Source organism: Lytechinus pictus, chromosome 3 (assembly GCF_037042905.1).
Source record: "Lytechinus pictus isolate F3 Inbred chromosome 3, Lp3.0, whole genome shotgun sequence".
Classification (NCBI taxonomy): Eukaryota; Metazoa; Echinodermata; class Echinoidea; order Temnopleuroida; family Toxopneustidae; genus Lytechinus; species Lytechinus pictus.
In genome coordinates, this window is record NC_087247.1 from 43,703,382 (window position 1) to 43,726,808 (window position 23,427).

General features: G+C 36.1%; 1 protein-coding gene across 2 annotated transcripts in view; it reads left to right on the plus strand.

Moving 5' to 3' along the window:
* The window catches only part of LOC129257175 (uncharacterized), a 33,272-nt gene extending 18,000 nt beyond the window's left edge, over nucleotides 1-15,272 (plus strand). The window contains exons 28-53 of one of the 2 annotated variants that reach the window (XM_054895445.2): nucleotides 160-258; nucleotides 627-725; nucleotides 1,126-1,224; nucleotides 1,775-1,828; nucleotides 2,290-2,343; nucleotides 2,747-3,313; nucleotides 3,535-3,633; nucleotides 3,956-4,009; nucleotides 4,395-4,448; nucleotides 4,844-4,897; nucleotides 5,391-5,444; nucleotides 5,991-6,044; nucleotides 6,475-6,528; nucleotides 7,028-7,135; nucleotides 7,426-7,533; nucleotides 7,707-7,868; nucleotides 8,305-8,412; nucleotides 8,680-8,787; nucleotides 9,209-9,316; nucleotides 10,115-10,222; nucleotides 10,715-10,876; nucleotides 11,305-11,538; nucleotides 12,825-12,999; nucleotides 13,136-13,239; nucleotides 13,569-13,829; nucleotides 14,110-15,272. In XM_054895445.2, the coding sequence (XP_054751420.2) occupies nucleotides 160-258; nucleotides 627-725; nucleotides 1,126-1,224; nucleotides 1,775-1,828; nucleotides 2,290-2,343; nucleotides 2,747-3,313; nucleotides 3,535-3,633; nucleotides 3,956-4,009; nucleotides 4,395-4,448; nucleotides 4,844-4,897; nucleotides 5,391-5,444; nucleotides 5,991-6,044; nucleotides 6,475-6,528; nucleotides 7,028-7,135; nucleotides 7,426-7,533; nucleotides 7,707-7,868; nucleotides 8,305-8,412; nucleotides 8,680-8,787; nucleotides 9,209-9,316; nucleotides 10,115-10,222; nucleotides 10,715-10,876; nucleotides 11,305-11,538; nucleotides 12,825-12,999; nucleotides 13,136-13,239; nucleotides 13,569-13,829; nucleotides 14,110-14,253 (3,285 nt within the window). In that variant the 3' untranslated portion in view covers nucleotides 14,254-15,272. The remainder of the gene's footprint in view (nucleotides 1-159; nucleotides 259-626; nucleotides 726-1,125; nucleotides 1,225-1,774; nucleotides 1,829-2,289; nucleotides 2,344-2,746; nucleotides 3,314-3,534; nucleotides 3,634-3,955; nucleotides 4,010-4,394; nucleotides 4,449-4,843; nucleotides 4,898-5,390; nucleotides 5,445-5,990; nucleotides 6,045-6,474; nucleotides 6,529-7,027; nucleotides 7,136-7,425; nucleotides 7,534-7,706; nucleotides 7,869-8,304; nucleotides 8,413-8,679; nucleotides 8,788-9,208; nucleotides 9,317-10,114; nucleotides 10,223-10,714; nucleotides 10,877-11,304; nucleotides 11,539-12,824; nucleotides 13,000-13,135; nucleotides 13,240-13,568; nucleotides 13,830-14,109) is intronic. The other variant, XM_064097138.1, reaches the window with a different exon arrangement.
* Nucleotides 15,273-23,427: the final 8,155 nt, after the last annotated feature.

Here is a 23,427-nt window from a genome sequence, read left to right on the forward strand (position 1 = left end):
TGAAGATATTTATCCTTTGATAGGAACCAGTCTTCTGAATCTGGTTTTATGCTTGGAAAGGTCCTTTTTTATGATTTTATGGGGCTGATGAAAGATTTTTGTTGATTTCCCATAAATGTTCAGGAAAATTTAATGTAATGGATTGTTGTTTATATATAGGGAGATGCTGGATCACCAGGAGCCCGTGGATCACCTGGACTCCAGGGAGCCCGTGGAGAGCGTGGATCTGAGGGATCACAAGGACAGACTGGACCTCCAGTAAGTAGCCCTTGATGCTTTAATTTTGTAAATTTTCATTCAGTTCTGATATTTGTTGTTTTGCTTATTTGATTTTAATCTTCCTTGCAATTAACTTGATCTTTAGCTTTAAAAGATAAAAGTAAATGGTTCATTTTATATACATATATAGCCTTCTGTCTTACCATTTAGTTCATTTTCATGATCAATAGTGTTGGAGCATTGTAATGGAAAGCTTATGACTGACCATTTTCAAATGATGCTTCTCATACAACATAGAGTATTGATGTTTGTTTTTCAGCAAGTGATTAAAATATAAAAAAATATTATGATTAATATATTTCAGCTGTCATTAATTGCAAAATAATTTTTACCTCTTTTTCATGTAGGGTGTCCCCGGACGTGATGGATCAAATGGAGCCAAGGGATCTGCTGGACCCTCAGGTGCTCAGGGAACTCCAGGTTTCCCAGGAGCCCGTGGACCCCCAGTAAGTTGATTAAGTTCCTTTCATGAATTGTTTTTCTGGATTTAGGGAGAAGGGAATGATGCATGGGATTATAAGACCTAATTGGTAAGAAACCACTGGAGGCTTGATTCAATAATGAAAATTGTATGCCATTTCTAATTGCAGTGACCCTTGATGTGAACATTCTTACTATTAATATTATTATTGATTTTCCTATTCGATTTTGTTGGCCCTTGAATTGTGATATGCTGTATGTTAAATACAGATCTCTATTTTAAAAGATTAAACTGATTTTCTTTTTTCTGACCTATAACATGAAAACTAATTTCAACGTTACCTAGAGAAGCTCTAGATTTTAGATACACGCAAGGTACTGCTTTTTGTTCTGGATAATAACATATTTCCTTCGTGTTTTGTTTAGGGACCTGCTGGTAGCCCAGGACCTGCTGGTTCAAAGGGAGACCAAGGAAACCCAGGACAGCCTGGGGCTCAAGGAGAGACTGGACCTACTGGACCTCGTGTAAGTTGATTTATTCTTAGGCTGGCTTATGATTTACATATACTATTCAATTCCAGTTGGTGTTGTGTTTCATGCTTTTTGAATGGTTAACATGTAGATGAATATTGTTTTATCTGCAAGAATAGTAATTTACAATCATGATAAATTGTGTCTAAAATATATATGTATAGAATCTTACTAGCTTTCAAAGCATGAAACAGAGATGAAATAATTATCCCTTTTTGCTGAGTATTATTCCCTTCCTTTTTTTTTAAATGAATATACTGAAGCTTTTATTAGAATCACTTGTGCTAATCTTGTAGAAATGTCTATTGGATAAAAAATGAAAAAGTATTTCTATCCAAAATCCATCCCTCAAAATACTGCAGTTCTTCTCAGGATAGCACCCTTGTTTTATTGAAATGGATTATTATGCCATGTACACTTGTAGAAAAGTGTCACTCTATGAGAGAAATGACTTACATGATTGCGGGTCTATCATCTGCAATCATCATTGTTTGCCTTGATTGTCTTCTCTGACTATGATTTCTTTCTCATTTTACTATTACAGGGAGAGACTGGACCTGGTGGACCCCCAGGATCACAGGGAGAGAGCGGAGAGAGGGTCAGTCTCTTCATAATTTTTTTAATTAGATCTTCCTGTATGACTTAATTATATCAATCCCATTGCAACACAGGGATGAATGACATACAAGTATCTAATGTAGACATATATGCTGATCAGAATTGAAAAAATAATACCTCACATGAAATATTCATCCGTGATTGTATAAAAAAAACACAAAATTAGGGACAAGTAGAAAAACAAGTAAGATTTATACATCTTCAGTTGAGTTCTTAAAATAGAGAGTTGGTCAACAGTGTGTAAATAATGATGACAAATTTGAAATTTATATATGATACCTAGAACTCTGTTTGCTGAGGTTATATAAATTTCTTATTGATTGTTTGATCTATTTCTTTATTATCTTACCCTAAGGTTTGATAGTGTTATATGTTGATGAAATCATCTTCAAAAGTTATAATCAATTTAAGATGAATATCTTTATTTGCCTTACTTCGTAGGGACCTCGTGGAAGTGTTGGACCTGCTGGACCACCAGGTGGTGTTGGAGAGCGTGTAAGTAGCCATTCAAGATCAGTTCCAGAACTTTAATTGCAAATAGGTCTTGTTTTCATGAGTTTCTAATGATATATTTGGTACGACTATCAATTGAGAAGATAAAAGATACTGAAAGGGATGTTTCTTTTATTTTGTTTGTTTCAATCTTTCAACCTTTTTTTTCAGGATTTTAAATCAAGATTTTTATTGTGCTGAATGGAGACATTTATGATTCAAATATAGGCCTACATGTTGATGATGAAATACCTCCTTCCAAAATATATAAAAATAATGTGGAATTGTAATGAAATGCATGAAACAGTTATAGGAAATTGTTTAAAAATTAAAATGTTTTGAATGCCTTATGTTCCATATCATTTAGGGTTAACATAAAACAATTTCTCTAATTTCTCTTTGACAGGGACCCATGGGACCTCCAGGTATGTCTGGAGCCCCAGGAGCACCAGGAGCAAAGGGAGACCGTGGATTGCCTGGTGAACGTGGATCTGCTGGAGCTAAGGGATCTGCTGGAGAGTCTGGCCGTCCCGGTGAACCAGGTATGCCAGGACAGAGGGGACTTACTGGACCTCCAGGCAAGCAAGGACGTGATGGAAAGCCCGGACCCGCTGGTGCACCCGGAGAACCCGGAAACCCTGGACCTGCTGGAGCTTCTGGCCAGCGTGGTCTTCCTGGTCTTGTTGGTCTGCCAGGACCTCAAGGACAACGTGGAATACGTGGAGAAGATGGTGGACAAGGAGCTCCTGGTGCCCCTGGTTTGACTGGTGAGCCTGGAAAGCGTGGAGAACCTGGTATTGCTGGACCTCCTGGACCTCAGGGAGCCGCTGGAGAGAGAGGAAACCAGGGACCTCAAGGAGCTGCTGGATCTATGGGACCCCCAGGACCTCCTGGAGCAACTGGTGATGCTGGAGCACAAGGAGATGTTGGATCCCCTGGAGAGTCTGGACCTCAGGGACCACCTGGAGCCCGTGTAAGTAAATGTAGAAGTCAGAAGTCTTGTTTTCTAACATTTAATTTGTTTATCATTCTCTACACAGAAACCTATGCCAAATTAACAGTAAATGAAAGCGGCTACTATATTTATATCATTTGATAATGGATATTGTCATTTAAGGATGAACATCATATGTATTTGAGTGATTTTTCCTATAAAATATATGAACTTTTTTTCTCTAAATCTTGTGTTATTAGGGAGAGCGTGGTGCCCCTGGTGAACGTGGACCACAGGGACTTACTGGACCTCAGGGACGACGTGGAATCAGTGGACGTTCTGGAAATGATGGTGCTACTGTAAGTATAGTCTGAAAGGAGTTGTATCAGTAATTTGAGTCACTTTTTTGACCAATTTCACTAAAAAGAGAAAATTACAAAATTTTGTTGCAACTTGGACAATTCCTGATAAATTTATTGTCTCTTCAGAGCAAAAGGAACATAAGATTTGTGATGAGGCGTATGATTAGGCTCCCCTAGATTTCACCATATTCTTATACAAACAATGTAGGGAAAATGATCACATCATGGGGATAGTTGAACATTGCATTCCCCCACCCCACCCCCATTGAAGAGTTGATTTGTATAATTTTGCAAAATTTTGTAATCTTTTCTATTTCAGGGACCCCCAGGACAGAAGGGAGAGATGGGACCTCCTGGTAATGTTGGACTTCAGGTAAGGCAATTTCCATATCATTCCTGGTGTGTAAACGCAATCTCACACAACTATTTTGTGTGATATGTAATGTCATGGACCATATGTATCATATATGTAATGTTTACTCTAAAGTAGATTTGCTTAGTAATATTTTCGATAAATGCTTTTACTTTGCAAGTGTACAGAATAATGAAAATTCACTATTTGAATTCATGGTTGTTGCATTTTAGTGGTTAGCATGTATAACAAAAAATCCCTGAATTTTTTTTTTAAGTAGAAGACATTTGAAACCTATGACAGTTTTAATGAAATTGAATTACCTTTTGTATTATATTGATCACAATCTACACATTTTACTTCTACGAAACTTGAATTCTAAAAAAATTAATTGTTCTGTTAACAGGGACCTCCTGGAGAACTTGGACCCTCCGGACCACCAGGCGCCCGTGGACCACCTGTAAGTTTAACCCTCCTTACTTCATCTTTTCATTTTCATTGGTCTAATATGGATATCACCAGGGTCATGTTATCCAGAGATGGACAAACTACATGCATGCAACAATAATGTTAATGCCCCTTGGCTATTTGAAAGAGATTTCTAGCCCTTTTTTTATGGGATCTTAGTAATGAGAAAGGTCACCAAAACTGTTCATGGTTGCCATTGGAATGAGTTTCATATATAAAGTGTGAAGTCAGTGAAGAATACTTGTAAATGCGGTATCAAAATGAAGATGTAAATAAATTTAGATAAGACAAGCAGTGTGTATACATGTAGTGATGTGGATAGCACCCTCGTTTCAATGTGGCAACTATGGAGCTAACTACTTGATATTTGATCTTACTATCTTTCAGGGACCTAGTGGAAGCCCTGGACCTGATGGACCTGCTGGAGCTGAGGGAGATAGGGTAAGTTTTATCAAGAAATGAAATATCAAGCTAAATATATCTTTTTTTCATGAAGGATGAGGTCTTGCACAGATTTCACAGATTATTCTAAGGCATCATTAAATCAAATTAATTTTTTGACTGAGAAAACTCAGATATTTGTTATGAGATAGATATATGGACCAATGATCAGAGGACATCTTGAAAGTATTTTCATGCTTGTCTTTTCACAAATGTAGTTGCTTATCTTAGGTAATATTTTAGCAATCCGTTCTCATTCATGACAAAAGCTGCCTATATTATCTAATGGAAATTTTAGGAAAAAAAAATAAATAGAACATATTTCAGGAAAAATATATTTGTTCAATATGATTCAGTCAATATACAACATTTCTCTCAACTTAAGTCTCTTATTAGGAAACAAATGAAATAATAAATCTTGGATTCTAGCTAATAGTCTACTTTGCTTTCACTAAAATCGAATTTTTGTTGTTGTATTTTTTCCCCCTGACAGGGACCAGTTGGACCTATGGGACCAAGTGGACCTTCTGGACTACCCGGTGAAAGGGTAAGTGATAGTTTCAGTCCCTCTATATTGAGTTAGCTCATGAGAAATATTATCTATACATTGATTTAGTTGGTAGAACTTGGTAATCTTTTGACTGCAAACTTTTCACCATGTCTTCCTCTTGACTTTCTGTATTCTGCATTAAATGTGGTACAAATAACATGCTTAATACATACAGTCAGCCTCTCACATATATGGAAAAGGTTAGCATGGATTGTTTGTCATTAAGATAATGGCAATTGAGATATTAGTTTTAAAAATGAAAATGGATAAGTTTTATAAAAGCAGAAAACTGTTACTTGCCTAAAGATTGCAAAGCATTGTGTGTAATGTTTATGGGGATAGACTTTGATGTAGGCTTGAGTAACATATTTGGAGTGATCGTCCAGAACCCCTCATCTGGAAGCCTCATGCCTAAGTATATGAGACTTTGAGGGGCAAGTCTGTGACATGTAGGTGGTTATGAAGTTTTACACTTTCAATATTGCCTCTTGATATGTCATGTATTTCCATGAGACTTGATGAATGGTTTGGTTTCTTTGATAGGGAGACAATGGAGAGTCTGGACCTGCTGGAGCACCTGGACAGCGTGGAGATCCTGTAAGTTCATTTCGTTTACAAACAATGTGTATTTTGAAAAATGAATATCATATCTTCTCTGTGCAGCACTTGTATGTTCAGTTAAGATCATATTCCATTTTCATATGAAGATTTTTAACTAAATGTAGCACATTTAGTTAGGAAATAGTTGTACAAGTTTTTACACCTTCATGGGGTATCAAAATATCAAATGAACAGTTATGTTGGTAAGGTATAATGGCATTTGCTTTTAACCCTTGTGGTTGGGTCATTGTTGGTTTGACTGCGCTGTGTGAAAATGCTTAAATGATTTTATATGGCAATGCCTATTACACAAAAAAGAAACAGATTAAAATGTCAATATATGCATGAGTGAATCTGTACATGTAATAGAACTATGAACTGTATGGTATAACTTTTTGATATACCGGTATCCTGTTTTTTTCTTTAGGGAGATCAAGGACCTCAGGGATCACCTGGATCACCCGGATTTGCTGGACCACCTGTAAGTTCCCCCCCTCCCTTTCTTCAATCTCAGATCACCTAATCCTGTATCATAATACCCTGTCCATAATCTCTGTTTTTAAAAAAGGTCCTTGTGTAGAAAGACAATGTGTTTTTGGAAAACCACAAATTATGCACTCATTTTAGTGCATAACTATTGACATTGATTTCATTCGTTTTTTTAGGTCAGATGTTGAATGACTTATAAAAGCCATTTTAGGTAGAGGTTCATTTATATCATCTTGGTGTTTATTGATCTTGATGCTTATTGTCAACAAAAATTTTAATATTATAGTGTTATAAGATGAAAAAAACTTTGCCATTATTATGAATACAAATTACCAGGTACTGAATCTTATCTAATATTAGACTTCAGTGTCTTGTTGACATTTACTGCTTTCTGAAAACCCATTCATCTGATTTGTTTTTGTTTTTCCTTTATTTTCTAGTGTTCACATGATATCATATTTTCACATTTGTCCATACTTCAAATTTTGTAGGGCCGCCCAGGAAACTCTGGACCTCAAGGAGAAGTTGGACCCACTGGAGCTAGAGGAGAGACTGGACCACCAGGACCTTCTGGACCTACTGGAGACCCAGGACCACAGGTAAACTTACAGGATCATTTTTGTTTTCCCTGAGAAAAATATATTCCACGATCAAACAAAAACTTTGTAAAACTTGATTGATTTTTTAATGATAGAAAGCATAGGATAATAAGATTTTATTAGTTACACAATAACCTCTGAATAATGTGCCATTCTAAATAGGATCCGAGATGTGACTGCATGATTTTATGACTTTTTTAAGGGGAGGGAGGTCTGGATTATAGTGTATATCAGGTTTCCTTTACAAATACTAATAAGGAAACATCTATTCTGTTCTCACTCATATTCAGGGACCTCTCGGAGCCCCAGGAGCACAAGGAGAACGTGGAGAGACTGGACCTCAAGGATCATCTGGACCCCCAGGACCAATTGGAAGCCTTGGAGCACCTGGAGCACAGGTACACCATTGATATTATTTGATGTTTCTATTTGGGGTATGGTTTAAATGTTACCAGCGTGTGCTTCATTATTTCAAATGTCAACCTAATTTGAATACTCTGCTGTGTTCTCAATTGCTGCTGTTTTTTTTTTGTGTTTATGTTGTAATTTACTCTCTGATTACCCTTGACAGGGACCTTCTGGACCCCCTGGACCTTCTGGCAATGCTGGTAGCCCTGGCCAGCCTGGTGCTCGTGGAGAGCCAGGTCAGACTGGACCTCCTGGACAAGCTGGTCTTTCTGGAGCCACTGGACCACCTGGAGAGCGTGGAGACAAAGGAAACGATGGACAAGCTGTAAGTTCTCCCAACTTTCAGAACTATGATTGATCTTCCTTGAATCTCTGGGTCTGAGACAGTACGACAAAGTCTGTTGGCAAACTCTCAGTTCTTGTATGATAGCCTGCAAACATCAAATTCTACTACGTAGAGTTATAACGCAAACAAGAAACTTCTTATCAATAGCAAGTCAATTTTAAGTCCAAAATCATAGTAATTGGCTGCTGATCTGTTTTTTAGCAACTGAAAGTATGGATTGATTGTTTGCAATTGATTGTAAATAATTTTCCATGTGAGAAACTCCTTACTACCTACTGTAATTGAGCAGTAATAGTCAACTTGAGAGACATGTAAAAGGAAGAAAAGTAAGCTGCCAAGTGTTGAATTGTTTTTGCCAGTTTAATGGTCTTATTTAGATTTTTGAAACTGATTTTTTAAAATTCATTTCTGAAAGGGAGCTACTGGATCTTCTGGACCCCCTGGACCTCCAGGACAATCTGGAATCCTTGGTCTTGCTGGAGGTGTTGGCCCCCGTGGAGCTGCTGGACCCCCTGGAGCACCAGTAAGTACTAGAAATCAGTGAAAATTTTTTAAATTGCAATGAGAGCTTTGTTGACTTAGTCATTTTGTTGGGAGTTTACATTGATTTGATTTGTCATGTACCTCACAACATTTCATCATATTCGATTTTAAGAAGTTTGGATAGAGTAACCATTTTTTAGAAAAAAAGGAAAATTGGCAAAGATATAAACAATACCACCCATGTATTTGCACAGATAAGAATTGGTGCTTGCACTTGTATTGAGGGTTGTTATCATTGTTTTGACAGGGAGAATCTGGAAGCCGTGGACCCGCAGGAAAGTCTGGAGATAGGGGATCACCTGGAGCCGTTGGACCCCCAGGAAACCCTGGACCTGCAGGAGAGAATGGAATCCCTGTAAGTAATTACAAACCTACAATTGGAACCTACAAACTTTGAATGACAAATATTTATTTTCTTTGTGTAAAATTCTCTATTCGAAAGCAGCTTTTCATTAACTGTAAGTGTTTTTATATTCAATCTTGACATGTGTTTAATCTACACCAATGTGAATAAACATATCTTCAGATACAATTACAATTCTTACAATAATAATATCCGTATAGAAAATATTTGAAATGCCAGTGAAAAATAAAAATTTTCAGTACTCTTGCACATATGTACATTAAGCTATTCCTTAAAAAATAATTATTGCTACTGATACTGATATCCTTACCTCCTCACATTAGAAATCTAAACATACCTTCAGGTGACATTTGTGTAAGGTTAGATCAGTGATTCCCAACTATGTGATTTATAGAGTTTGGTATCTTTGTAGGGAAGCGATGGAAATGATGGAGCACCTGGACCACAAGGATCTCGTGGAGAGAAGGGAGACACTGGTGCTGCTGGAGCCAATGGATCACCTGGAGCACCAGGACCAATCGTAAGACCCAATTTCCATTTCTCTTTTCTACTCTCTATTCTACTCTACTCTACTCTAGTTCCTGGTCAAAGTCAGTTAGCAGCCATGACTTAAATCTCGCAATTTCATGCAATAGTTGAGATTTTTCGGAGAGTAAGGACGTTCTGTCTTGAATTGTCCAGCGAGAGAGAGAGAGAGATTATTGCTGGCATACCTAGTAATACTATGTATGTATGTGAAGCCTTTGAATAAAATAAAAAAAAGAAATATATATATAACACAAGGAATTGCAATGTTTCACCAATTATCAAATGATTACCTCATGTCTGTTAAATCAGCCAACATGCAAATGAAATCAATTATCATAGTGCTCCAAGACCTAAATAATAAGAAACGAATTTTGAAGCCAAAAAGCTGTTTGCCATGTTTATTTCATATTTGCACATTGCCGTAAGATATCTCACTAAAGATAATCAAGGAGTTACGAATTTCAGAAAAAGAATAAGTAGAATATAGAAATTTTGAATAATAACTACAGATTTTACTAATGAACATAGAAATATGTCATTTTTATTTCAAGATGAATAGGTGATAAATGAATCATTACTATTTTGGAACTAAGGATAGTAATAATATTGATGATGATGTTGGTGATAATGATGATGGTGGTGGTAATGAGGAGGAGGATGATGATGATGATGATGATAATGATGTGATTTCTCCTACTCCCTGTTCCCTCTACATTGATATAGCATGTTTGAAGTAGAAGTCATATTATCTAGGGCTGCAAAATTTTTTATTTCCTTTGTCCTCTTTCAGGGTGCCCCTGGACCTGCTGGTTCTGCTGGACCACGTGGTGAGACTGGATCTGCTGGTGCCCCAGGACCTCAGGGTCCCACTGGTGCCCGTGGATCAACTGGACCTGCTGTAAGCCTCTCTTACTTCTCATTTTCACATCTAGATTATTAGTCCAGTTCCCTGTAAAATCTCATATCATGGATATTGATTGATATTCTACAGTTCCACTGTTATTACCATGTCATATGTAAATATATAAATATTACATAGTAATAACATGCTATAATATTTCTACCATTTACAATCTAAAATGCAGTACTAATATTACCTATTATTAGTGATGTATATAACTACTGTTGTTATCTTTAACTAAGTAAAATATGTCTACTTTCCCAGTTATTCATACTTAAAATTTTAGAAGGATTTGGTCTCATTAAGTGCTGCATATCTTATTGGTGATGAAATGTCAATTTTAGCTTGAAGCAAGTATGCTATTGTAGTTTTTGCCAGCAGTTCACCATCTGCTATATTTTCCTGTAACATTTTTCTTCGTTTATTTTCTTGTATGTTATTTTTAAAGCCCTTTAATTAAATCAATTTGTTACATCTAACTGCCTTTAGGGACCTGCCGGACCCTCTGGACCTGCTGGAGAGCGTGGAGAGACTGGAAGTGCTGGACACAAGGGACACCCTGGAGTTCCTGGACTTCCCGGTCTTCAAGGAACCCCTGGACCCTTGGGAGAGCCTGGTGCACCCGGAGAACAAGGACAGCAAGGAACTAGGGTTAGTCCATAATTCATTTCATTTGGAATATATTTGGCTTACCAACACCTTGTCATGTCATAAGAATAGGGAATTAAAAAAAATATATATTTATACATGTACCTTACGAGCAAAAGGTAAATCATTTGTGCATGAGAGTTCTTCATAAAGGTAATTTTGATGTTTAGAGATTGTCAGCATTGGTCAAGTACATTGCAATCTCCAGTCCTATCAAGTCTAATATTTGTGCTATTCCATTCGTAGCTATCAAAAAACCTGTAATGAACCTCCTTCATTTCATTCACATAGTGTTATTTTATTCTTGTTTATTCTTCATTCGATAAGACTTAATATTTTTTAGGGATATACTTCTACATTTGTATGTGTTCCCAAAAGTTGAGTTAAATAAACAGTGTTAATCTTACTGTTATTCGTGGTATTCCATTCAGGGATTGCCCGGTGCACGTGGATCCAATGGAAATGATGGACCCCCAGGACCCCGTGGATTTGATGGACCAGAAGGACCCCGTGGACCCCGTGGAGAGGGTGGATCATCTGGACCCCCAGGACCCCCTGGACCTCCTGGACCCCCTGGACCCCCTGGCCAAGTTCAGTCATCCTATGGAGTCAGATACCCATCCTTCCAATCTGGTGGCAAGGGACCTTCTCCTTATGGTTACGCTGTAAGTTTCTAGTTGTGTGATAAAAAGTCAATGGAAATATGGTCCATCAATACATCTTAACATTACCATCATTCCAGCTCTATCATAGGGGACTGGAAGTTTGCATATACACTGTATGGTCGCATTATTCTTGCATTGCAATTTTCAGTTTGGTTTCCTAACCTTAACAGTGTTGTAGAATATGTAAAAAAAATTTAAAGCAATAAAAATCCACTAGAAATTTGATAAATATTAACTTGGATAGCCGCAGACATAAGATATTGTTTTTCAACGGGAAGGTTCTCCTTTTTCAAAAATAAACATATACATATACATTGAGGAACTTTGCATCCACTCAAATAATTTCATTGTGCTGGTATTACATCACGCAAGACATCTTGGCTCGTATTTTGACGTCCGATTTAAGCAAAGAGGCTGTTCTCACTCAGTTCCTTAAACTAGTTTACTGGAAACTAGTTTAGTGGAAACTAGTTTAACGCTAAGTGAGAACGGTCGAAGCGCTCTTGGAAGCGCTCTTCCAAACCAGTTTGGAAGACCACCTCGCGATGTAGTTTTCAAGATCGCTTCGCGTCGGAAAAGTGGTTTTAGCGTAAGTGAGGACACAACCGTTCTTCGGGAAGCGATCTTCGCACATTTTGAGCGCGCTACTCCACACGACAGGTGTAGAATGCCTATGCTGCGGTTTCGAATTTCGCGCGAAACGTGTCACCCCACTGAGAGCGTTTCCATAGCAACAAGAGCGCTTTACGTGAAGTGATTTTGAAAACCACTTTCGTGTGATCAAGTGAGAACGCTAGCAAAGCGATCTTCCAAACTGGCTTTCTGAACCGGTTCCCAGTAAACTAGTTTTAGGAACGTAGTGAGAACAGCCTCTAAGACCATGTTCTTACTCTGGGTTCTTTCATCGTATGACAACTATTTTATTTATTACTACAAGACACTTATTGATAAATTGCATGTCAAATGAGCTGATTCTAAATAAACCTGTTTTAAAACCTGTCACAATTTGTTATCCATAGGTAAACCATGTTATCCATGAGTTTTAAGTAAATCAGAGTCAGATATAGCACCCTAAGCCATTGCAGGACTGATTAATTTGCAATATCCTCAAAGAGCACTGACAAATTGAATTCTGCCGAGTGGCCAAGTTTCGATGTGGGAGTTGAGTCCCACTCCCCCCCTTCCTTACCTTCTGCACTTTGTATTCTTGACATCTTGATATGTTTCTTGAATTTAGGATGAAGTGTTATGATATTTTTTTTTCCAATTACCATTTTGGCTTACAGTACAGAGATGACAGCAAGAATGATGCCATCAAGATCAGTGATCAGGAACTCGTTGGTGTGATCAGTTCTCTCAGCCAGCAAGTCGACCAGATCAAATCACCACAGGGCAAGACCCAGACCAACCCTGCCAGGTCCTGCAAAGACATCTTCCTCAACAATGCTGAAGCCACTGATGGTGAGTAATCACCCCCTCCTTACCCCACTTAAGTCACAGCATGAATTAATGAGGTCTTAATTCTCTTAGGGAAAAAAAGTTGTATAGGTTTCAATATCTATAGGAAATGAATCGTGTTTTCTGTTTTTGTTAATAGGATATTACTGGGTTGATCCCAACCTTGGATGTCAGAAGGATGCTATCCAGGTATTCTGTGAGGCAGAAACTAAGGCTACCTGTGTACCTGCATTACGAAATGTGGTAAGCACTATATGCAACTTTTCAATTTGTCAATCAATCTTTACCCTTTCCTAAACTGAATTTATAAAAATCTTTATATTTGTATCACTGGGTTACTTACAACTGTTATATTGGGTTAAATCCACTCTTTCATATTTTACTGATTGCAATTTCTTGAGGTTTTGTGCCTGGCAGTTGATTTGATTCATTGGAAATATATATACCTATGTATATCTTTGAGAAAATGGAAACAAAATAGAAATAAATTCCTATTGGGGTATTTCTGACTCATAACTTAATGAAGTTAATATACAAAACTTTTAAATATGATCAATTTTTAAAACCTACAGATTACCACCCATTCATGGTATGTTGGGCCAGAAAAGCGTGCTTACTTCTCCACCATGGACTCTGGAGAGAAATTCTCTTACGTTGAGGAAACCACACAGCTCACCTTCCTTCGTCTCCTCTCTACCACTGCCCGTCAAAACGTCACCTACCACTGCCATAACATCCAAGGCAACCCTACCTTCCGTACTAGCTCTGATGTAGAACTTGTTCCTGACATTGACAGCAAATTCAGCTACACTGTACTTGAGGATGGCTGCTCAGTAAGTCCATTGCATTTGCTTTATGTGACGAATTTAGAAAATAGAAATATAATTAAGTTTTTAAATTCTAAAACTGAAAATTGATCGCTAAAGTTGTATAAGTCATGTTGATTATGGCATTTATTTTTTAAACAAATATAAAAATGACAATTTGTAGGGTGTGGTTTGGTTTTTATATTAGTAGAAAGATTTAATATATGTACCTTCTTCCATTCTCTTAATGTGGCTCCACTATGATGATTTTCTCATGATATCACTTTATTTCCTTTTTATCTTGCAGCAAGCAACACCAAGTGGAAGGGCTGTCTACTCATATGAGACCAAGAAGACAACACGCCTGCCAATTGTTGATTTCGCCCCTGGTGTAGTTGGCAATATGGAACAGATGTTTGGCCTAGAGATGGGACCTGTGTGCTTTTCATAAAAATCCTAGTTCTTAAACTTATTAAGTCGTAGCTAATTGACTGATGCCAGGAACGACTCCAATGCAGCTCTTCCCGAAAGTCTCTCCTCTTCTCACTCTTTTATTGTGTCCTATTTGTGCCAGTATTACAATGATTCCCGTCGACATCTGGTCTAGTTTTGTGTGAATGTTTCCAGGTTGTCATTCAATCCCGTAGCTACCATCTTACTTTTTTTTCATATTTAATGAGGAATGAAAATGTGAAATATATTTTGGACTGGAGAAATGACAAGCTGCTGCGGAGTCCGAGCTGGCCAAATTCTTTTATGGAAAATGTAATGAAACAAGTCTCTCCACAATATTCTTGTCCAGAGGTTTGTTTTATTAATGTGCATTTGATACTTCATGGGAAAGTCATGTACTTTTGATGTCAGTATTCCAAAATAGGGTCTTAAAAAGAAAACAAATCGATGTTGATTACCAGTGTGTTAATTTTCTTGTGTTTGGATGATTATAGAAGATTGATTGTTGTAAGTACAGATTAGTACACAACTAGCTAGACCTAATTATGTAGCTATAGTTGTGTCTAGTATCTATTTTCTCTTCTAATTTCTCAACCAGTTGTCAGCTGCCATAATTTGCCTTCAGTAGCATTTCCTAGATAGTTAGCTCTGTGTTTTATATTTTTATAAGCTTAGCAATTCATCAGTGATATGAGTGACACTAAAATTGTGTTACTACACCAATAAACCAATATGTATATTAGTGTTTTACTGCATGCCCTTTTCACATGGTGCTCTTAACTATAAATATTCTATATCAAAGTTTGTGAATAGTAGGGAAAGTTTTGGTGTAATCTTGTGATTCCTCAGGAATATTTTCAATCATGTCTTGCCAACACCTTTTTTTAATGGAACAAAAATTAAAAGTCCATGAACATATGACCGTGAAGGAGCCTTATATTTTTATAGAAATTGTAAGGTGAGAAGTTTTTATTGCAAATTAAAGAAAACACCACATGTGTGCTACGGGAAATTTTACTTTTCTGTATGTCTTCTTTTTATTGTAAACATTTTGTCTGCTGAATATTGTTACAGGCCAAGTCTTTCCTCACTACGAGTAGATTTAAATCAATATCGTAGCAGTCCTGAAAGAAACATCATATTTGAATAGAAATATGAAAGATATAGCAATTCAAAATTTCATCTAAATTCTAAAATTTAGATGTTGGAAATAAGCGAGTTTTCTTATGAATCCCACAAAATGTTCAATATTTTGGGTTTGATTCATGCAAATAATGATAGAACAGAGAGCTCATATTGTCATTTGCAGACCATCTTTGTCTTGCACATGACCATTATATAAAACTTCCAACATAATTTGTTTATGTATCACACATGATACTTTCAGTGCTGTTATAGGGTGGACGTGGCCTGTATTTTTTCGTCCCCTTAAGGTATGTGGTGGTGTGAGCTTGAGGTTTGTTTGGTTAGAATATCTGAATGTTCTCTTGTGATGTACTTGTGTGTTGATTTTTTTTTTCCTGCACAATTAACATTGCAATTATTTGTATTTGTTACATTTTGGAAAAAAAAATACTCATGTCATAGAATGAAACATCCAATGGCAAACTAAATGACAGACTCTTCCTAGATAGCAGTTTTTTTTTATATTTCATCCATTTAACCATTAATGACGGCAGAGACTGTTATCTCTAACTGGTAGATTGCCATGATTTCATCCATGAACTAAAAGAGGTAGAAATTCATATTTTGTCAGGAAAAATGTTACAAAATGCTACAAAATTGAATTCAAATGGAAGCCAATTCACATATTTTTGGATAAAAGAAAGTAAAGAAACAAGGCAAATATATTTTTGTAAGACATTTGTGAAAAAATATAATGGACGGGTTAAAGGTCACACCCATCCCAAAGAAAAGTTGATTGAAATAATTATAATAACACAAAAAGTCAAGTTCAGAGTGAAAAACTTCATACAATTTGGATGTAAAATGAGAAAGTTATGACACATCACAACAATTTGAACATCTTCAGTGGTAGGCAAATGAGGAAACCGATGTCACACACTCCATGGGAGTCATCCTTAATTATTCAAAATATCAAACATTTATTTTTTCTTCCAATAAGTAGGAATGTGGTTGGGTTCCTAAAGGAAAGTCATTATTTCACATTGTTATAACTTAGTGAAGATCCTTTTCACCTCAAACCCATAAGAAATTAAAGGTTAATATTTTACTTGATAAAATAAATTGTGACATTATTGGAACACTCATTTGCATGTTGACCAGGATGTGCTTTTATGATTCATTAAAGAATGCCATAACTTTCTAATTTTATATCCACTTTTCATGAGATTTTCAGGATAACTGACAGGAAAATAGGCATAGGTGGTGGTGGTGGTGGTGATGTTGATGATCATGATCATGATGATGATGATGGTGGTGGTGGTGGTGGTGGTGGTGATGATGATGATGATGATGATGGAAATACACCTTTTTTAGTGATACAGATATAGTATTAAAAAAAACAACCAAACAATTCATGTCCTCAAATTAATGTCAGACATTGAATTCATCAAGATGATAATACCTAAGCTGATGATGAGAAAAGGGTACTGATTGCGAGAACCTTTGCAATACATTTAGTCCCCTAAATTTACAAAGAAAAGTCACTGAAAAGTTTAATCTGATAAACATTTTCAAAGGTATATTATTCAACCTTGGCAATAGAATGGTGTGTAAGAAATTAGAAAATAAAAACGGAATAGGGAAAGTTTTGAAGACTAGATTAGACTGGGGCTAAGAGCGTTATGATTGTTTAAATAATAAGATTACTCAGACTGTGTAGCCCCTAGCATTTTAGTTGTAAATTATGTATTAAAGGGACAACCGATATCCCATAGTGGCCGCGTAGTTAATTGGTAGGAAGTTATCTCGCAAGCACCTACTTCTTTATGTTCTCATTAAAGATAAGTACTAATTGAAGTAAAACTTTTTTAGAGAGCGAGAGAGTGGGGACAAATTTAGTTTATAGGAGTAAACCTTACATCAATTTGTGATGTAACTCGCTAACAGGTGCCTGATATCTAATATAAACCCCGTAAATCCTAATTTCATTGTAATGGTTCATGGTGAGTGAAAGAGATTTTATCTCTGAACAATGCAGGGACATCGATAAAACATTTAGAATGGGGATGTAGGAACTAATTTTGCACAATAAATATTCTCCATTGTGCAGAAAACTAAAAACACACTCACCCCCACACACACAAGATTGATTTTTCAAATAAATCATGTCGCATTTTCAATTGATATCACTTCAAAATAATCTTATGAACCATCTTCTATTATAAGAAATATATCGAGATTGTTTGTTTCTCCACAAGCATATTGTCTAGTTACACTTTATTTTGATTTGATTGCTGCTTTCGTTTATCTGTTTTGATTAATAGGAGACCCAAAAGACATTGAAAATAAAATAGATATCAATAGGTATATAATCTATATTTGTAAATATTCGGGCACCACTCTCAGAGAAAGAAAACAAGTGAGCTTGCTTACTGAGATAACACTCTTTCCAGATTATGTAGATCTGAAATGTGATATCGGAGAAAGGGGCACTGGTAATTCTTACTTTATTACCATAATTTCATGAGTTTGGAAGAAGAAAGGATATAAAATATTTAAGTTTTTCCCTCCCATCTCCATATCTCCTCCCCTTTTCTTTCGCCTGTCTTTCTTTTCTTTCCCCTTTTCCTGTTCTTCTTCCATTGTCCTTCCTTTCCCATCCCTTCTCCCCTTCTTATTTAACCGACGGAGTTTGCGAGTTAGCCGACAAAACGTTCAAATTTATTGAGGGAGGTCACCTCCCCCTTTAGTAAGGGTAAATGTGAAAAGGAATTAATCTCTCCCTTTCTCTAATGTTATCTTCGTCTTTACAACCTATCGTTATTTCATATCGAAAAGGATTGTGCGATGATCATGATTGTTTCCTGTTTTGTTCATATTCTATACTTCAGACAAGTGGTTTAATACAAAAAAGTAAAATAATGAGATACTCGTATTGTTCAAGAACTTATATTTTTCTTAATGTTGAGTCTAAATTTGACCTATTCATAAAAGTTCAATTTTGAGATCGCTTCTTTTATATCTTTTGTGGTGTTGGGTGAACACTTTCACATTATCCGACAATGAATTTAAACTCTTGAAATATAGATTTTTCAAAACATAATACAGTTTTGAACTGCTTTGCTATCTTCCGCTTGTTAGCGAAAAAAAAGGAATCTTGTCTTGTCTTGTCCATATCTTTTTGAATTTGACGTGAGTTTAGAGGCTAATGATATTGTCTATTCTCTCCTGTCGGTTAAGATTAAAATAAGAAACCTTAATTTTAGACCCTCTTGTTTACCCATCTCTTTCTCTTCCACGCCACCCACCTTCCTATAATAGCATATTCATCACATGCAGTGGTGTATATAGGGAGGGATAAGAGGGAACATGTCCCGGATGTCATAAGAGCAAGATCAACAAAAATGGATTGAGAGAAAATGGTCATGTAATTTATTTCGTGGTGTAGCATTTGTGACTCTCGCCTTGTAATCAGAGGGTCGTGTGTTCGAATCCCACCATGGCCTAGCGTCCTTTGGCAAGGCGTCAATCCACAATTTGCCACGTACTCTCCACCCAGGTGTTAAATGGGTACCCGGGAGGATGCGAAAGCTTATGTAGTATGCCTAGCAATTGAGTCTTGGAACTCTTGTTGGAATGCTCCCCAGGGAGTGGAGAAGGTGCATACATTGCAGGGGCGGATCCAGCTCCCGCCAATAGGGGGGGGGGGCCGAATTTTTTTTCACCCATATTTTCCCCGATCGGCCGCTCATAGTTGATTTTTGTTTGTTTTTTTGAAGGGGTTGTCCCAGTGGCGAAATGAGCTAAAATATTTGGGGGGCTCGATACGGCGTATTGTGCAAAATTATAAAGAAGTTGTGAGCGAGCGAAGCGAGCGAGCAAAAATTTTGACATTTTATCACAAAAATCAAAGTTTGTGATAAATTTTTACATAACACTTGGAAACAAATAAGCCTTTATTTCTTTCTTATCCCTTTCCTTTTCTCTTTTTTTTCTTGGTCGTAAAAAATGGGGGGGGGGGGGGGCAAAACGCCCATGTCCTAACAGTCATTTCTTAGCTTTATTCTTATAAAGCAACATAAAAGTGTAATAATCTCATAAGCCCTAGATAGTGCGAGCGCGTTACGCGAGCTAAACATTTTTGGAGTTTCATGAGATTTTGTCCTGATAATTGAACATTCTGGGCAATCTTTGTAAACCTGAACACGATACATATTTTAACTATTAAATAATGCGAGCGCGAAGCGCGAGCTGAAAATTTTTATTATTATTTTGACCTAGGACCTGGACATTCTAGGCCTAAGGACATTTTGTAATCATATGAAAATGATGACTATCTTCCCATTCCTCTTCCTAAGCGCGATATGAAACTTGTCGATATTCCTCTCTGAAAAAGGGACAATTTAGTTATTAGGAATTCATAAAAAAATTATTATCATGTTTATAAATGTAATAAGCCTAATTAGTGAGTGAAATTTGTTGACATTGAGGCCTGAAAACTGGATATGTTAAACACTTTTGTAATCATGAATAGGATTCACGAGTTGATATATTTGTAAAAATTAATGCGAGTGCAAATCACGAAACGAAATTTTTGATAAACTGTCATAAAAGGGGGATTTAAAATAGTTTGTTATATAATTAATGTATAAAGAATCTTATGTAATAAACAAAGACAATATGTAGGCCTACTTGGCAAATCAAATCCACAACATAAAAAGGACATTTTACAGAGCACTTAAAAAAAAACAATCTGTAAATCAAACAAAATAATAAAAGTTTGATGTCCGAGCTGAAATATGCTTTGTATATTGACTTCAAAACTTGATATTTTAAGCTACATATCAGCCTATTGAGCGAGATGTGTATCTCATCGAACATGTAATGCGAGCGCGAAGCGCGAGCGAAAATTTAATATAGTGACATTAAATATTTAAAAAAATCATTTTCCAAGACTTCCACTGACCTTATTTTATTCACTCGTCTCCCTCCTTTTAATTTTTCCTCTTCATTTTCCTCCTTTCTTTCCCCTTCTTTTTCTTTTTTTCTTTCTTTCCCCTTTTTTCATTGTTTTTGCTCCGCCTATAGGGGAGGGGGGGGGGGAGGGCCCCTCGGGCCCCCCTGGATCCGCCCATGCATTGTATGCGGGCATGCAAGGATCTGATGACCGGGGTAATAATATATCTGTAAGCGCTTAGAGACGTCATGTGTTAAGCGCTATATAAATGCGGAATATTATTATCATTATTATTAATAAGATGAACCGTGGAAAATGGAAGGGGCGTTTATTCTAATAGTGTTAAGCCCTGGTACTATTGATCACGTATCAAACAATATTATATAGTTATTCTCCCTCACTTGTTTGAAAATATGAATAAATTTTCCATCTTAAGTATACAATTCTGAACAAGCCTGTGAACTTTGATGAAATATATGTGGATTTTGACTGATTAATAGAGGTTTAAACTTAAAGGAGAATGAAACTCTTGGAGCAAGTTAGCTTTTGTGAAAGCAGAAAAATCAAAGAATAAGATCAACAAAAGTTTGAGTAAAATAGGACTAGCAATAGAAGAGTTCTGAGCATTTGAAGGTCGAGATCACTAATGCTATGGAGATCATCGCATTGGCAATGCGACCAAGATCTATGATGTCACAGATGAACAACTCTCCCCTTTTGGACACTGAAAATATACCCCAAAACATCTCTTTTTGCTCATTCTAATCATATGACAAACAATTCATCAATGATATAATGCTGTGAAACCTCTGTACTTGTCCTCTCATAAAGAGAACACCTCACCTTGTGATAGACTATAAAAGTGAGAATATAAGTGAAATAAGTACTAAAGTAATGAGGGAGTTGTACGTGTGTGACATCACAGATCTTGGTCGCATTGCCAATGGGAGGATCTACATGGCATTAGTGATCTCAATATTCAAATGCTCATAACTTTCTTATTATTCATTCAATCTTCCTCAACACTTTCAACAATATGTTTCTTTGATTTTTCTCTTTGATATGGATTCAGCTGGTTTCAAGGGTTTCATTTTCCTTTAACGTAGTGATCTCGTAAGGTCTAAAAAAAGGCCCAGTTCTTTTGATTGCGCAATTCTCGAGAATTTCTAATTGGCCGAACTTCAAAGCTCGATAGCAAGAAAAAAAATCAACCACATGACCCATTCAGTTTCTTTTGTGCATTATATGGAATATGTAGATGCTAAAGTAACTTAAGGGAAAATGACATGAATTTTATGTTAACTGTGAAACGTCCTTAAATGGGAATGTTGAACAAATTTAACAATAATAATTCAGGAGAATGGATATGAATGAAACAATAAAGAAGAGACAGTCTGAACTTTGAAACATACTCCCTGTATTCTAATTGAACCATTAGTTACACTAATATTCTTATGTTGGAAGGCGTTATTTCGATATTTGATTTGATTTCTTGTTTCACATTTTACCAAAATACATACATATTGGTCAAATAAGAACATAATGAAAATAATTACATTCGCTGCTTAACAAAGTCATTGAATTGAGTAACGTGAAATATGAGGAACCTAATAAAAAGCATAGCTTGTAATCACAGGCTCCCCCCCAAAATGATTAAAAACTCCTAACGCAATGAAGGAAGATAAATAAAATGAAGAAATATATATACATTATATAGAGTTCTACAGATAGTCACTCTAGTAAAGCGATTACCTACATACAAGCATACGATTGTACAAAAAAAAAATTCAGTCTACGTTTAAAATACGATGAGGGCGACTGAATTATATCGCGGTCTAAATTGTTCCAAAAAGAAGGCCTAGTATAAGGAAATTATTTGAGAGCAAGAACAGTACGTACTGGGGAAATGAGTAAATCGTGAACTTGTCGAGTCGGGTAGGAAAGGATTTCTTAATTTTGAAGAAACTAATAAAAAAATACACTCTGTAAATCATTTGTATTTAATTGGTACATAAAATACCAAAAAAGTCATAATGTAAATCGGTTACTTTTAATAACTAGTTTGAATGAAATAGTGGATTAGTATGAGCGAGAAAGACATAAGAAGAATTGTCCTCATTGCTACTTTAAAAAAAATATAAGTATTGATTCAAGTTTTGTCTCAGAGGCATTTCCCCAGGCTAAAATTCCATTATTTAGATATAGTAATAATAAAGTAAAATACAGTAGTTTCAAAATATGAAGCAGAAAATGTGGTTTAAGTTTATTAATGACTTAGAGATTTCTTGATAGCAATTTGCATAGGTGGTCAATGTGAACTTTCTAGGACAATTCACAATCAATTAAGATAACAAGGAATTTTGTAGATTCAATTTGTTCTAAATTCATAAAAAACAAGACTTGGCAAAGTGTTAATGAGTTGCTGAAAACTATATAATTTGTCTTTTTAAAATTTAGCGATAATCTATTAGCTTGTGTCCAATCACACGCAGAGCATAATCCAATGTTTAGCCTTTCAAAAAGAATATGGGGATTGTTGTGTGTAAAATTACGCTAGTATCACCTCTCTTTTTTTCTAATCCTCTTTCGCTATTTTGCCTTTTCCCTTTTTATTCTGTCTCCTTTTCTATATTATTTGAAAAATCATATTAGGGTTTCATTGTTTACGTTTTTTCTTTATCAAATTCTATATTTGGTAAGATTCTCGTGTCATGTTATGTCCATTAATTGGTTTATTGATTGATTGACTTATTCCTTACTCTTTAAACAAAAATCTGAACAAAATGTTGAGATTATTTTCTGAGATTACTATTTCTCTTTATACCAACTGCCCTACGTGTATCCCCTCGAATGCTTCATGCAGCCTCCCTCAATTCAAATGAATTTCACGGGGAATTATTTTGATTTCAAATTTAGAAAATCGAAGACCAATCTCTGATATTTGAAGGTCACATGAGCGGTTGCCATAATTGGTTCATAAAGCAAACCACGGGATGTTTATTAAACCCAAGTTTGTTAATTTATTCTCTGCCATTGTTTTCATTTGTCATTTGGTGACATTTACTGCCTCATGATTCATTCCGTTGAATT